Source organism: Hyperoodon ampullatus, assembly GCF_949752795.1.
Source record: "Hyperoodon ampullatus genome assembly, chromosome: 6".
Lineage (NCBI taxonomy): Eukaryota > Metazoa > Chordata > Mammalia > Artiodactyla > Ziphiidae > Hyperoodon > Hyperoodon ampullatus.
In genome coordinates, this window is record NC_136919.1 from 118,699,277 (window position 1) to 118,715,965 (window position 16,689).

Sequence of the window (16,689 nt, forward strand, 5' to 3'; positions counted from 1 at the left end):
AGCTCTTCTTTACAACAAAATGCCAACTAATAAATGTAAAAGAAGCGATGAAATTGAAAAAAAATTTCACCATTTGGCAACCATCACAGTAATAATTTATTTGGATCAGAATCATCAATATATGCTAAAAAAAATTAGATAAACGTCTGGGGAAGACCAGGATAAGTACATAGGCTCGAAGTGTCCCCCACAAGATACTGACTGACACAGAGCGGTGACTTCACAGTGGAGAAATCCGGCACAGGCCACTAGAATGGAGCGCTCAAAGATCACCCCCAGGGAGGAGACAGACCACGTGCCTCCTCCTTGACAGGATGCACCCAGAAGAAAAAAAAGAAGGATCCTGTCCCCATGTCAACAAAATGCTTGTGCTGAGGCTGCGATGCCCCATCAGCAGAGCCAGTGCAGCGCCTGGGAACCGCCCTTGCCACGCTGGCTGGTTTGTTCTCTGCAGAGCCTCTCACCACGGCTGGCCTGGCGGGGACTGTTTGCTCCGCTGGAGGAAGCTGCCCACCTCGGGCCAAAAGCAGTGGCTCACTCCTGGTGTGAAAAACGACACGCAGGTTCCTGACACAGTCTATGCCCTGCGAGGACGCCACTTCCTACGGCCCCAGCTTTCCACACACCACTCCCAGGAACTTACCCGGTGACCTCAGGGCAACTCATAGAACTTCCCAATTTTTAAAATGACCTCCCCTGCAGTGGATCCTGTCTACCCAGGAAGAACCCAGAAACCACCCAAATGAGGCCAGCACGGCTGCCTGGGGGATAAGCGCCTCTCTTTGTATGGATACTGTGTGAGCTACAACTCCCACAGTCATAATACAACCAGATAAGGTGGCCCAAAACCTCGCAGATATTGTCAACGACACAACTTGTGCTCTGGAAGTGCAACACACCAGTTTAAATGTATATTCCTTACCCAGATGAATGTCTGGTAATGAATGCCATGGGCAATCACATAGCCCTTGCTTTCTTCTTAGCTGGCTGGAGGGAGGTTTGCAGTATAGCAACGCCTCTTCTGTGTCTCTGTAATACTGGACCCACTGTCACATCAGAGCCAACATCTCCTCAGAAAGAACAGGAGAGACCCCCTCAGTCCTACTACAGACAGCATTCTCTGGATGACTTCCTGCTTAGCAGAACCTGGCAATGGTGAGGCTCTGGGTAGCGTGAATCAACGTCTTAGGGCCTGACTTCCTCTGCCTGTGGCTGAAAGGGGGTCTGCGAGGGAGAACAGCAGCACCCGACGGCTGCTCTTCTGAGCGCCCCCGGCACTCACAGCCAGGCCACGGTGGCACCCACCTACTGGACGTAAACCACCTCACCTGACGCTGACATGAGAAAAGGCCACGCAGTGACCACGATGGATCAAGACAAAAACAAGACCCTCCCTAACCATGCCTGAACATAAGACCACAGCACGTCTGAACCACCGAACAAGCAAACACTGCCCTCTCCTGGCTCCATTCTTCTCACCTTCTAGACAAGAATCACTAAGATACCCAACCAGAGAACTACTGCTTCCTGATGGCACCCAAGCCAGAACAATGAACCCACCTCTAAAATCACCTAAGCCAAAGCCCGTAAGTTCTTCTGAACGTGCCTGGCGATGCCTCCTGCCTCCCTATGGCAGTACCCCCTCACTGCAAGGAGTCAGTACCCCAACTTTGTTCCATTACTGTGTTCCTGGTGGCCCCTGGTTGGTCCTCACAACAGGCTGAGCAAAGGGAAGGGCCCAAGCGTCCCTGACCCCAAAGCTTTGGGCATAACTAGAGTCTCCTCCATGGCTCACGTCTTTTGTTTTTTTTTGCGGTACGCGGGCCTCTCGCTGTTGTGGCCTCTCCCGTTGCGGAGCACAGGCTCCGGACGCGCAGGCTCAGCGGCCATGGCTCACGGGCCCAGCCGCTCCGCGGCATGTGGGATCTTCCCGGACTGGGGCATGAACCTGCGTCCCCTGCATCGGCAGGTGGACTCTCAACCACTGCGCCACCAGGGCAGCCCATGGCTCATGTCTTAAAGGTAATTAGAGAACTCTAAGAAGGCAACTGGTACTTTCTCAACAGGCTTCTGTGCCAGGCACCATAAGGAGTGCTTTCTTGTAACATTTCACTAAACGCACAGAGCTGCCTGAGGATGAGCCACCAACAACCCCGTTTTACAGAGGAAAGTGAGGCTCAGAGCGCTGAGTGACCCGGCTGAGGTTACAGTAACTCGGACCAGATTTCAGATCAAGGTTTTTTTACTTCATTGCCCTGAGATTTTTCAAATCCCAAGGCTGTCTGAAGACCGTGAATTGATAAAATAAGATAGTGACTAAGTAAAACCCCTAACTTGCCCTCATTTAAGGATTAGTTTTATTCTGAGGGGTTGGTCTCCACAAGAAAAACGGCAAGCCAGAGTAAACTATAACCACAGGAGAAAGATCCATCTCCGTAAGTAAGTCCTAAAGGGTAAAGCAAGACTGATTATTAGAATTCCTGCAGTTCTTGAACAGCTTACAAAATCCTATCAAAAGTAGTTCTAGACCAGAAATCTGTCTCAGGGAAAATCTACAAAAACAGATATAAAAGCTCTGTCCAGTGCACAGTGATCTAACAGGACATTTTGCTTTGTTCTTACCCTTTCCCTTCCAGCTGCTTTATCCTTTGGTATTTACAACAGAATAGGGATCATATTTATACCTTACTGTCAAATTCTTCCCAGCGTCTCTACCTGGTAGATACATCCTACCAGGTATGCAGGGATGGTCACAGGGTTTTGTTTTGTTGGTTTATTTACCTGTGAATATGACAGTGTTGAGACTAGATTTTCCCCAGAGCTCCATGAAATGGACCACGTCCCCAAATCGGAGGGAAGGGTGTCCAGTGAAAACCACACACGGCTGTCTGAAGTCGTTGCTGAAGTCTCCATGGATGCTGGGGTAGTGCCTCAGCTTGTTGGTCTGAATGAGCTAGAATACGTATCAAAAGCACATGAAGAGATGTTAGCCTACCCAGGAAGGAAGAAACACAGCATGGGAGAGTGAACAAATTAAAAATACAAGATAATGCTCTTAATATTAGCCAAAGATCCACATTTTTTACCTACAATGTGACTTTCTCAAAAGATGGGACCTTTCGGTAAAATTACCAAACTGAATGGAAACTTCTTTTCAGGTTGTTATGGTCTGATTCTAACCCTTCCTTTATAGCTTCCTGATGCTCCAAGCTCCAGGCCCTGAAGTCCCCTGTATTAGTTACTGTTTGAAGTACAAGTTTCCCAAACTCTGTGCATCACCGAGTTCTGTCAACAATAAACACTTCACACAAGAAAAACTGTTTACCAGCACAGGACTGCCTCTTGAGACGGGACAGCCGTGTTAAGTTACTGTGGCGAGGGGCAGGGGACTTGATAAACACGAGAACAAACTGGCTTTCAGCGACGCGGGAGATGTGATGTCCTCACGACAGAGAGCTATAGTAAGAAGCAGGCCATGCACAGTCTCAAACCTGTCTCAAAAGTGAATGTTTTGAACCAAAAAGGTCTTCCTTCTAGCACAACACTGGGAACTACTCTCCTAACACCGGGCCCGACCCAAGGCAACGCCATATACAGTTACAACCACAGATGGCGTCTTGTGGCGCTGTTCAGAAGTTCTGACTGCTGCTTCAGCCCTGCCCCCACTGCCCCACTCTAGCACCAAAAAGATGGCAAACACCCATAGTTCAGAGACCCTAAATAGCAACTAGTAGTGCCCTGAGATGCTGTCTGATGGGTAAAGAATTGGTCTGTGACCCAGCTCAATCCTGTAGCCACCCATAACGCCTAAGAAGGGAGCCCAGCCAACAACCCCAAGCCCACTGTAGTCACCCCAACGGTGAGGATGCGGCCAGAATGGGGCCGCCCACAAATGGAAGCTGACTCTCTTCATCTTGAAGATTTAATCTTTACTTCAGAGAGACTGCTTTCATTAGCAAGACTACCCTGGAGATCTTAATTAGGTGTCACATGCTTGGATGGGATATGAGTAGTAAAGATGCAACAACCACTGCATTCCCACTTCCCTTCCAAGTTATATACAAATAAAACTGACATTCTTTGTATAACCCATCTGGCCAAAATCATTACTTGCCCCAGTTAAACAGGTGAATGGCTGACTAAAGGACTAGTTCTACTGTATCCACAGATGTCAAGGAGATGAATGGGATTCTAAGAAGAGCAGCAGGTCTTTGCACATAAATTAAGTCACTTTTTAAGGCAAACTGAAGTTGTTTTTTTGCCAATCAGATCTACTTTTCCAGCGGACTTACTACCTTTTTGACCATCCAGGATTACCTTTGTGCTGATTTATAGGCAATGAAGCTGTAGGGTAGGAATTCCATAAAGCAATTTTTAAAATCAGTACTAAGGGCAGAACTGTATTTTCTCATGGGCACTGGTCACATAACACCGATTATCAACTCCATCACGCCCTAATATTGACAAGTGCATTTCAGGAATCCTGATCATGCACCTATGGTCTTTTCACATTCTTAACTGTAAATGGGACAAAGGTCATCCATGACATACTTGTGGGTAAGAACATGGTAACACCCTTAGAGAACCAGTTCTGAAGCAAGGCTGTCATTAGGAAAAAGGCAAACAGACTTCCAGTGGTAAAGCCTACCACAAAGTATGTTTTGCTACACTTAATTTTCTGACACAAGATATGTAGCCTGAATTTCACTGTAGCAATGACAGAGCTTGCAAAAATCTTGGCTGCCGTAAGAGAGTATGAGGACTGTAAATAACTTCCTCAAAACCTTCCACCTGACATTCTGGTTCATGAAAGACCTGTCCTTTGGAGTAGGAAAACAGTAGTCAGATTTAAAATAATCAGCAGGACAACTGTTGCAATTTTCTTGAGCCGAATAGTTAACTGCATAGCAAAGAAGTCAACAAAATCCCTATGCATAAGTACCTGCACAGACATCCCTAACTTGATGGAATTTTTACAAACGGAAAACTTCCGTATTCCCATATGCACATCAATAAACAGAATTACCAGATCCTCAGAAATCCCCCTTTGTCCCATTCCTGCCCCCACTGCTACCTCCAGGATAACCATTCTCCTGGCTTTTAATATCACAGATGAGTTGTCTGTGTGTTTGAACTTTTATATAAATAAAATCACACCATATCTACTCTTTTATATCTGGCTTCATTCACTAACATTATGTTTGTGAAATTTATCTACATTGTTGCATATAATCAGAGTCCCTTCATCCTCTTTGATGTAAGGTGTGAATATACCACAAAATTCATTCACCCGTTGATGGCCATTTGGGTACATTTCAGCACTATTACCAAGAGGGCTACGAAGATTTCCGTGCAGATCTCTGGGTGACACACCTGCATTTCTGTTCAGTACAGACTTTGGGAACGAAACTGCTGAGGCACAGAAGATGTCACAGTCCTAGGTTCAACTTTACTGTCAGTTTCCTAAAGTGGTTACAGCAATTTACACATCCTTTTTAAAAAACATAACAAAAAACTGGGAGTAACGCTATTGTCCAATAGGAAGGGAATGGTTAAGTACACTATATATGTTCATATGATATGCTACGGAATATTAGGTAGCAATAATAACAGTGAGGTGCACAGGTAAATGTCCATGATACACCCACCACTGGGTGACAAAAAAAGCAGTAGAAACAAAATTGGACACACACAGCCATATAAAATCACTCACTGGTTCTGTGAGGAAGGGGGAGTTTTTCTGTTTCCTAAACTGAAATGTTCTTATTTTCATCATTAAAAATTTATACCAATGACAGACATAACCAAATAAAAAGAAGACTTTGGCAATAAGTAAATCATTTATGCAAAAAAGTTAGTAGAATAAAATTCCTCACTCGGTCAATGAAACAGAGGTAGGCTATTAACTGAATAACATACGGGTAATATAATGTGTTAAGAAGAAGAGAAAGTAACGAATCTTGAGTACTTCACTGCCATCTTACAAGGGAAACAAAGGGCTATATAAAACTACCTTTGGATTTTTTAAATCTAATGACCTGCTATATCCACCCATATCTATTTATCTACATTTTGTTCTTGCTCTGACCCAGTGATTCCATTTTCTTACCTCTGCATGAGGAAAAGGCGGTTCTGGGAGATACACCTTAGTCTGTTTGTTGTGACAAAGCCTTTTGAGGAGGAAAAACAGATCAGCAGGTTAGGCAAGGGCGTACAGTGGCATTTGTTGCCACCTAGTGGTAGCAGCGCAAATACTTAATACCGAAGTTTATTTGAAATTTTCCTGTCAGTGTATCTCACTGTGAATAAAACACCAGCATTTATAGCGTAATCAGGACATAAGTCACTTGTGAGCACAGTTTTAACCTTTGAAATTCCTCAATACATTTTTTTCTTAAAAAATAAGCTTCTTATTTTGAAGTACTTTTAGATTTACAGAAAAGTTGCAAAGACAGTACAGAGTTCCCATGTACCTTTCAGCTGGTATCCCACTAATGTTTGTTAAACTAAGAAATAAACATTAGTACTTTACAGTTAACTAAACTCTAGACTTTACTCAGCTTTCACCAATTTTTCCACTAATGTTCTTTTTCTGTTCCAGGATCGAATCTAAGATACCATATTGCATTTAGTTGTGATCAAAAAAAAAAAATTTTTTTTTTTTTTTTGGCTGTACCTCACAGCTTGCAGGATCTGAGTTCCCCAACCAGGGATCGAACCTGTGCCCCCTGCAGTGGAAGCACAGAGTCCTAATCACTGGACCGCCAAGGAATTCCCTAGTTGTGATCAATTTTGAGGAGAAAGTGATAGTTTTTTTTTTTTTGAGACATAGTTTTCTATTTTATACATGCACCATTTCATTAATAGTAGAATTGGTAACTCAAACTGGAGAATAATAAATCTAACTCTATCTTAATCTAGACACTGTGAATGTTTTAGGTAGTCTGTGTTTTTCCCTAGCCAGATATGACATTTAAAATATGGAGATTTCCGGAAAAGCAAAATGTGACAAAAGGTTAACAATAGTTAAATCAAAGTACGTGGGTGTTCTGTAGCTCTGACATTTTTAAAAGTTGGAAAAAATATATGTAGTGATTATGTTTGTTAAAGCCTGCTTCTAAGAATTCTGTCAAAATAGAACTAAAGCATTTCAACAATTCTAATAGATGTTACTTTTGGCAGAATAGTTCAGAACTCTGGGGCTTGGATTTTGTCTGAACTTCATTAATACAATTATCTAATTTTTCCTTCTTTAGTTTAACTCGATTTCAAAAACATTACTTTATATCCTTTTTGGAAGAAGTTGTACATATGGAAACAAGATACTTTTGAAGGGTTACTTATTAATAATATCTAAACAGACAATAGTACTGTCTTTATTTCAAACTCAGGAGGAGAGACAAAAGTTCTTAGTTTAAAAGTTTAATTTCGATTGTTGCAAAGGATAATATGCTATATCACTTAGCATCAATACATAAAGCTGTCAAACTAAAATACTTCTGCCAAAAAAATCAAAGAGCTAAATGCAATGTGGTACCCTGGACTGGATCCTGGAATAGGAAACAAGCATTAGTGAAAAAACTGGTGCAATTTGAATAAAGACTGGAGTTCAGTTAATAATAGAGTGCCCATGTTAATTTCTTAGTTTTGGTACAGAATGCATGGCCCAGTAAGATGTTAACACTGGGGGGAAACTGAGTGGAAGGTATATGGGAGTTTCTGTACTATCTCTGCAACTTTTCTGTGCCTAAAATTATTTACTAAAGTAACAAGTTATTATTCAAAAAACAAAATCAAAGACAAAATTGAAAAAAGTATCACAATGGGAAACAATGTCTGCAGATATAACAAAGTGTTAGGATCTTCAATACATATATAGAGTCCAAATAAATAGATAAAAGTACAACACCTCTGATAAGTAAATGGGCAAAAAAGGAACAATTTATAGATGACATAAAATTTTTTCTGGAAAGCAGTTTAGATTTGTATAACGAATATTAAAAGCTATTTATACCCTTTGTTCCAGTAATCTTATTTTTAGTAACTAACCAAAGCAAAAGATGTAGTCATATATACACAGAATGATATTAATTGAAAATTTATCACTAAAAGGAAAAAAATTGGGAAAAGCCTGTCCACCCCTTCAGACAATAGTTAAGTAAATTATACTACATATAAATGATGATTAATGATGTAATAATGCAGTCAAGCAAAAATTATGGTCTCAAAGATTTTATAATGCTCTAATCTAGTATTAAAAAATTTAAAGGCAGGAATCACAATTAAATATGCAGCACGATCCCTATATAGAAAGAAGAAATACATCAGAATCTAACAGTGATATTATTTCTGGACAGTGGGATCACGGGTTCAGTTTTTTTTTTACTGTTCTCTGTAACTTTTATCTTTTTCTATAGTAAACATGTATTACACACATATTAAAAACAAATATCAAAAAATAAAAACTCAAAAACAAACTACTCTTATTTTAGCAGTCCTGAATTCTACCCAATCAGACATTTTGACAATAAGAAAAGCATGTAATGGGCCAAGAGTGGACTTGAAGGGCACACACTCGGCTAGGACACCATCCAGAGGGGCCCACAAGGGCTTGCCCAGGAGCTTGTAGTTTTCAATATTTTTAACTGAGGATCTGAATGAAGAAATTCAGAACATGCTGATTAAATGTGCAAGTCATCCTTAGGGTGGACTACCACTTATTCAAGATTACCTTCCTATGTTGGGGGAGAAAAAACTCTAAGCAAAGGATAAAATTCAATGGCTACCAATAGAAGTGACTTTTTATTGTTAGTCACTTAACAATAAGTCAAATATAAATAACAACAAAAAGTCCTATGGACAAACATGAATAATATGCACATGGGATGGAGAAGCCTGCCTGGATCTAAAAACAGAAAAAAAGGATCTTCACCACAACTAAAACGGAGAGAAAAAAACTGTATTTAAAAAGGTGGGGAGGGAAGGGTGCACACGATAATGCTGGGATATGTTGTACAAATGACGTATGTTGTACAGAGCGATGTACAAACTACTTTTAAAGTAGAAGCTTCGTAGAAGAATACTGTGTCTATTAGGCTATCACACCACTAAAGGGCATTAATCACACCCAAATATATGTATGTCACAGTCCCATCCTAAGACACTACTGGATCCATTGTAAAAGTTAAGTTGCTGTAGTTCTTCCTACCCCTGACTTTTTTTGGCCAGGCGAGTTAAATTCAAATATCCATCTAAATAATCCTAAAAAGGTTCACCCACTTGATATTGTTCAATAATTTACCCATCCTAGGATTTGATCAAACAATTTCCTGCTGTAGTAAAACTTGATTGTGCCAAATATACTATTGAAATGAAAAAATAAGCTAGTTTTTCCTATCTGATTTGGTATTATAAATTTCAGACAACATGAGCTTGGGCTTTGCACTTTTTTTAGCTTTTAGCTTTTGTAATAGAGAGAGGGTAGCATGTGAGAAGGTAAGTGTATAATAGTTTTGTTACTGATTTTCAAAGTGCTGGCTAAGCTACGTCTTTGCCCTCCCACCCTCCCTCCTTCCCTTCTTAATAACAATTCTTCTAAACCCTGGCAATATCACAGATTTGGCTTTCATTAATATAATCTTCACATCACAGACAGGGAAAAACAACAAAATGAAGGTTTCATAGTAATGTAAGAAAAATATAGGATTACTTCTATTTCTTTTTAAATTAAAATTAAGAACATTTTTCTTTTCTTCCTGCTTGAATGTACTGAATCACAGGAAGAACAGAGACATACCACTCGGCAAAAATCTGGGAAAACTCGAGTGAACTGTTAGCCACTGGGGAGATGAAGTAGAAAGGAATGCTGGAGAGGCCGGCAGAGTCAATGTACTGATACAGGCATTCCAGAAGGTCATAGATAACTCCAGAAGGGTAGCAGGGGACCAACACGTTTCCTCCATTCCGGACTGTCAGTGCTAGAAAGGTTGAAGCCACACAACACTGTAAATCAACTATACTTCAATTAAAAAAAAAAAAAAGAAAAGAAAGGTTGAAGCCAGAGGGGGGAAAAAGTAGTATCAAAAGAACAGTTTAACACAGGGAGAACAGAACTTTAAAAATAATATTTGCATTTCTCTCGTTTCCTACATCTGTTCCTATAATTCACTTCATATGTATAACAATTTACTTCTTTTGAAGACCAGCACCAGAGTGGGAGGATCCAGAGGCTGACTGATGATCAGCTGAGTTTTTAACCAATGTCTCAGTGCCTGGGAACAGGGTGTGCAGTTAGGGGTCTGGGTTGTCAAGGTTCCCAATGGCAGATGAGCTTCAGGACAGACCCTCCAAGCTCTTTCTCTTTTTAGCTCCTGCTCAAAACTTTGCTGGATTTGTCTCTCTTCAGCCTCTGACCATTGCTGAATGACCTATAAGGAAATAGGCCAAGTTTTTTCTGTTTGACTCATTTTAGTGGCATTTTCTTTCATTAATGTTTTGGCTATAAGAAAATCCTCTATACTTTAAATACTTAAAATAAGTTATCAAATGAGGAAATGCAACTTACGGTAGTAAAATCATATTAGAAGCTATAACTGGCTAAAAAAAGGCCAAAGATCTCTTAAGTTTGTTTTTTGTTCAGTTTCCAACATAGATTGAAACAAGCAGCGTTTGGGTACAGAACTTGAAGTCTCTGATGCCTTTTATCCTCCTCCTACATGTTCCCAACTCTGACATCCAGGTTCTCCTGGATGCTGTGCCTGGAATACTGGCCGACTTGCTATTACTAGAGTACGGAACCACGGAAAAGACCAGATAGCCATCAGGGCTCAAGAGGCCTGGCTCCAGACCCGCCTCTGTCACAAGCTATGGGACCTTACTTAGGCCACTGTAACCTCCTGGGCCTCAGCTTCCTCATCGCTGATGAGAGGAGTGAACTAGATCAGTGGTTTTTAAGCTTTATTTTGCATGAAAACCGCCAGAACATGTTAAAAATGCAACTTTTCTACGCGTCTCTCTTACTAGGTCTGTGGGGGGGCCTCAAAGTTTGCATTTTTGAGAAGTGGCCTCACTGATCTTGAGGCAGGTGGTTAGTGGACCCCACTTTGAGAAACAGTGGATTAGATGTAAAGTTCCTTTAAGACCTGAAGTTCTTTGAGTCCATGATTCTGGATTATACACAAACATACAAATCAAAGATTCTATTTGAGACCAGCCCGATACTTTTTCCAAGCTAAGAATAAATTACCTTTGTCTTAAAATCAGCAAAGAACAAAAAAAGACTAGGATTATTGGCAAGGGCAAGTGAAATGTCAAAGGATAGTGCCTTCCATGTAAATATTAGATGACAACCACTTCTCTCCCCCAGAGCTGAGGTAATATCACGTACAGCTGCCAGGGGTGAGGGGCCTGAGCGCATTAACTCCTCTTTGGCAACGGTTTTGGAGTGAAAGTTTGTGTCTCCTAAAGTTCATGTATTGAAGCCCTCACCCCCAATTAGGTACTAGGAGGGGGAACCTTTGGGAGGTACCCACGTCTAGATGAGGCCATTAGGGTGGAGCCCCCATGATGGGATTAGCACACTTATAAGAAGAGGAAGAGGCACCAGAACAGCTTTTCTACACCAGTGAGGACACAGCAAGAAGGCTGCCGTTTGCAAGCCAGAAAGGGGGTCCCTCACCAGAACCCAGCCATGCTGGCAACCTTCTGACTTCCTAGCCTCCAGAACTATGAGAAATCAGTGTTGTTTAAAGCTCATACTATGGTATTTTGTTACAGTAGCCTAAGCTAAGACAATAAGCAACCTACACATTTTTAAAAGAAATGTAGCATTTCTGGATTTTACTGACAATTATATCCAAAGAAACATACATTTCTTCCAGGTAGCAAATACTCAACAAGTCTCTCAATTCAGTCTTCTCCCAAAAGAAGAAAAAAAATAATACCAACCAAATAGTGGGGAAAAAAATACACCTGTTTCACCTGTATCACTGTTGTGAATTCAAAGTATCAACAGTCTTTTCTGTGCTATTATTTGCAAAGCAAAGATATGATTCTTTCCTTCTTTAACTTTGCTTACCCTATAAGCATCCCTGACCCACTCCCAAATCCCACCAGAAAGCAAGAAGAATAAGAGTTTCTACATAAATCAAGTGGGCGAATGTTGAGCATTTGTTGTATAAAGTGCTAAAAATTCTAATTTACCGTTATAACCACCATTCCTATTGTGCCTTCAGATTTAAGTTGCTTAAGAATTGCTTTTGTTGACAACAGAAGGCTTTGAAGGATGAGCAGAAAGGGTGGGAATAAATGGGGGGAAAGGCCTTAATAAGGGGCATCAGAGGGTGTGAATGTGAAGGAAAGGGACAAAAAGTACCACAGAATCAAGGTATCAAAAAATAAACGTAAAACATTTCATCCTGTTTAAGATTTGCATTGGATACATACCCAGGTTGCTGCAGAACTCTCCCACCATGCCGTCTGGGTTTGCGGTGGGAATCTGGGTAAGGCCTGTCAGAATGAGAACATCGCTGTTTTTGAGAGAAGCTTGGTCCATGGGCTGAAAAACCAGAGAGAACTATGATTAGTAATTTTAAAAAAAAGGTTAGATATAAGTAGTAAAGGAAAAAGAGAATACAGTTATTGCTCTTCCCATATCCAACTCATCATCAAGTCATCTCACCTCCTCTAAGGAAAAGTCTATCAATGAACAGCGGTTGCCCAAGGGGGATGGGGACCCATGGGAGGGAACTTTATGGGGTGATGAAAAAGTTCTATGTCTTGTTTGGTATGGTGATGACATGATATGAAAATTCATGAATTGTACATTTAAGATCTTTGGGTTTCACTATACATAAATTTTACCTCAATGAAAAATAAGCACATTATCTTATATTTCTGTAACGCTTTGCTCTTTTCAAAAGGCTATCTCGGGCTTCCCTGGTGGCGCAGTGGTTGAGAGTCCACCTGCCGATGCAGGGGACACGGGTTCGTGCCCCGGTCCGGGAGGATCCCACATGCCGCAGAGCGGCTGGGCCCGTGAGCCATGGCTGCTGGGCCTGCGCATCCGGAGCCCGTGCTCCGCAGTGGGAGAGGCCACAGCAGTGAGGCCCGCGTATCGCAAAAAAAAAAAAAAAAAAAAAAGGCTATCTCACACATATCCTTGGTGGCCCTCAAACTTGAGCGTGCATCAGAATCACCTGGAGGTGGATCGCTGGGCCCCACACCCAGAGCTTCAGATTCAGGTTTGAGGAGGGCCTGAAAATCTGCATTTCTAACAAGCTCCCAGGAGATGGTCCTGGTGCTGGTCTGGGGATCATGCCTTGAGAACCACTGCACTATACAATTTGGTTCTCAAAACAGCTCTGCCAAGTACATGAAATAGGGTACATTTTGAAAATACAGAAGTTGGGACTCAAAGAGCTGGGGTGCATTTCCCTAAGAGTCAGTGGCAGAGGAGCAAAGAAGGACCCTGGATTAGGAACCAGAAATGTAAAGCCTCCTTCAATTCCATTACCAGCACTGGACCTCAGCCAAGCCTCCGAGCTGGGTTTCTTATAAAATGGGCCTAGGGGCTTCCCTGGTGGTGCAGTGGTTGAGAGTCCGCCTGCCGATGCAGGGGACACGGGTTCGTGCCCCGGTCTGGGAAGATCCCACATGCCGCGGAGCGGCTGGGCCCGTGAGCCATGGCTGCTGAGCCTGCGCATCTGGAGCCTGTGCTCCACAACGGGAGAGGCCACAACAGTGAGAGGCCCGCGTATTGCAAAAAATAAAAATAAAAAAATAAATAAAATAAAATGGGCCTATTTCTTGACCCATATCCCTTCAGTGGCTTCTGAGAGTCTCATGTGCTAATACACATGATCTTCCCGTAGCCTATGAAGTCCTATGGTGTACTATTGTGTGGCCCTTAGGATGTTTTATTTTTGAATTTAACTTTGTTTTCAGAGCATTTCAAAAAAATACTAATTACTTTTTCCCAAATAAATCAGGATTAAAATTGGAAACAAAAATGAAGGCCCATGCAAGGATGTATTGTACAATATGGGGAATATAGCCAATATTTTGCAATAACTGTAAATAGAAAGTAACCTTTAAAAATTTTTAAAAAATTTAAAAAGTACTTAATAAGAGGAATAGAAAGGGAAAAAAATGAAGGCCCATGGATTGAGATGCTGGAGAGCTCATCAATGTTTTCACTTTGTAATGTATCTTTTCCTCAGTTTCATTTAACATACTCACCAGAACATCAGAAGAAAAAAGCCAGACACACTGTTTACTGAGAAGCCTTATCCCTCTTCTTTCTGTTCCACCCAGAATTCCCCCCAAAATTTCAAATAGCAGTGCAGCAAACACCTACCATCTGTATTGCTATCTCTGAGTATACATGCCTTTTGATGTAGCATCCTTTAGCATTTTATATACACAAGGATATATGGGCTTCATTATTTTTTAAAATAACATGAATGTGGTTATATAAGCTGCTTTATAACCTGAAAAATACTTCTTTCACATGAATAAAGGAAAAGTACAGTTGTGACAATTACACTGAGTAGCTTCTAATTCCTATTTGCACAGATACATAACAATGCGTGTAAGAGCTTTTCCTCTGCTCAGGCAGAACTAATCTACCAATTTGCACTTCTCCAACAAACACACACACTTATATATATATATATATATATGTTCATTGTTTCCTGAGAAGGAGGAAGGGGAAGTAAAGACAGAGGTTTATAGCAGCTGATGTGTAAAGAGCCTGGGAACGTTCATTGTGTGCACACACCAAGCAGAAGGAAACTGGAACGGTGACCAAAAGGACCAAGCTTCACTGGATAGCATATTCAGCTTAAAAGCACAACAATTTTATAAGAATCTTACTAGAACAAGCCACTGATGATTCACAGGGCTGATGGGGGATTCAGAGGGCTTAGGAACCTCCTGAAATGGTACACACAATTCTGTGTGCCTGTATACATTTTTCCACAGATTTAATTAGGTTGTCATTTGGGGCCATGACCCCCAAAAGGTTAATTAAGGACTACTGATCTAAACAAAGACTCAGTGGGGAGAAAACTCTGGCACTGAAAACATGATCATCTCTGAACCTCAACCATTACCACTGCCTTCCTTCATAATAAAAAACAAAGGCAGTACTACAACATGACTACCACCGAGCTGGACACTGAGATACTTCATGGTCAAGTCAGACTAGATGTTCATAGTTTTAGCCCTAAAACTTGGGAGACATTTCTTGTGGATTCCCAGGGCTACTATAAAAAAAGTAGTCTTAAAAGGCCTTTAGTGACACTCTCCAAACCAAGCTGACACCACCACCACCATCTCCATTTCACCACCAAAGGGCAAATGCATATATTACTGGCGTCAGTGGTCACTCGCTGAGTGCCTGAAGTGGGAATATTTTGTTTAAACTCACAAAAATGGAAAATTCCACTGTGTCCAAGAATCAAATAAAAATACCTTACAAAGTTGACAGTCACAATCAAACTTGTGGAATAAAATTTTGAAAAATCATAGGTCCAAGGATGCTGTGGTCTTTGTGCTGGTCCTCCGATGATTAATTTTTTTTATACATATATATTTTTTTTAATTAAAAAAATTTTTTTAGCTGTGTTGGGTCTTTGCTGCTGTGCGTGGCTTTCTCTAAGTTACAGCGTGCGAGCTTCTCACTGAGGCTTCTCTTGCTGCGGAGCAGGACTCCAGGCACGCGGGTTTCAGTAGTTGCAGCATGTGGGCTCAGTAGTTGTGGCACTCGGGCCCTAGAGTGCATGGGCTTCAGTAGTTGTGGTACGTGGGGTCTAGGGCGTGCAGGCTTCAGTAGTTGCAGCATGTGGGCTCAGTAGTTGCGGCACTCGGACCCTAGAGCACATGGGCTTCAGTAGTTGTGGCTCGTGGGCTCTAGAGTGCAGGCTCAGTAGTTATGGCACACGGGCTTAGCTGCTCCACGGCATGTGGGATCTTCCCAGACCAGAGATCGAACCCGTGTCCCCTTCACTGGCAGGTGGATTCTTAACCACTGTGCCACCAGGGAAGTCCCCTCTGCTGACTAATTTTTACTGGACACTTTGCACAGGGCATGAGAAAAAGGAGATCCAGTTTCTAGGCCCTAGAAGCTTACGACCGAGTTGAAGAGAAAACAAGTATGTATAATCAAAAAGGAGGATTTTCCCAAAAGCCATAAAAAATGTAATTCATATTTCTTGAGTCTGCACTGAGTATCTAAGTGCCAGGACGAATGCAGACTAGAGGGCTGCACTAGGCCAGGGGAGGTTACTGGTATATGGCTTTTTGGCAGATGAGGTTTTGGTTCTAGTTTTCTTTCTCTCTTTGGCTAAGGAACTTAAGACTCAATTTCAGGCGGACTTTGGAATGGCTGAGTGACACCCCTCCCCCCAAACCCCCCACACCAAGACGTCCCTCCTACATGTGCCCTCATGGCCTCCAAGCCTCACTATCCCAGCACCGACCACACTGAATTGTAATCGCCTGTTTACCTGTCTGTGTCCCCCATGGGACTATGAAGCTCCCTGAGAGGAAGGACTTTGTATCCTTACTTCCTGGCAAGATGCCTGGCACACAGCAAATAGTAAATAAACATTCATTGAATAAATGAACACATGAAAAGAACATGCATTCTGGTAAGCAAAGTGAGAACATTCCATGCTAGGAAATGGG

The 16,689-nt window shown here is 41.8% G+C and overlaps 1 protein-coding gene across 3 annotated transcripts in view; it reads right to left on the reverse strand.

Moving 5' to 3' along the window:
- Positions 1-16,689, reverse strand: part of INTS9 (integrator complex subunit 9) — a 79,561-nt gene that overhangs the window by 18,088 nt on the left and 44,784 nt on the right. For all 3 annotated transcript variants that reach the window (XM_079705818.1, XM_079705817.1, XM_079705816.1), the window contains 4 exons: positions 12,445-12,556; positions 9,797-9,977; positions 6,110-6,170; positions 2,782-2,953 (listed from right to left, as the gene is read on the reverse strand). In XM_079705818.1, the coding sequence (XP_079561944.1) occupies positions 2,782-2,953; positions 6,110-6,170; positions 9,797-9,977; positions 12,445-12,556 (526 nt within the window). The remainder of the gene's footprint in view (positions 1-2,781; positions 2,954-6,109; positions 6,171-9,796; positions 9,978-12,444; positions 12,557-16,689) is intronic.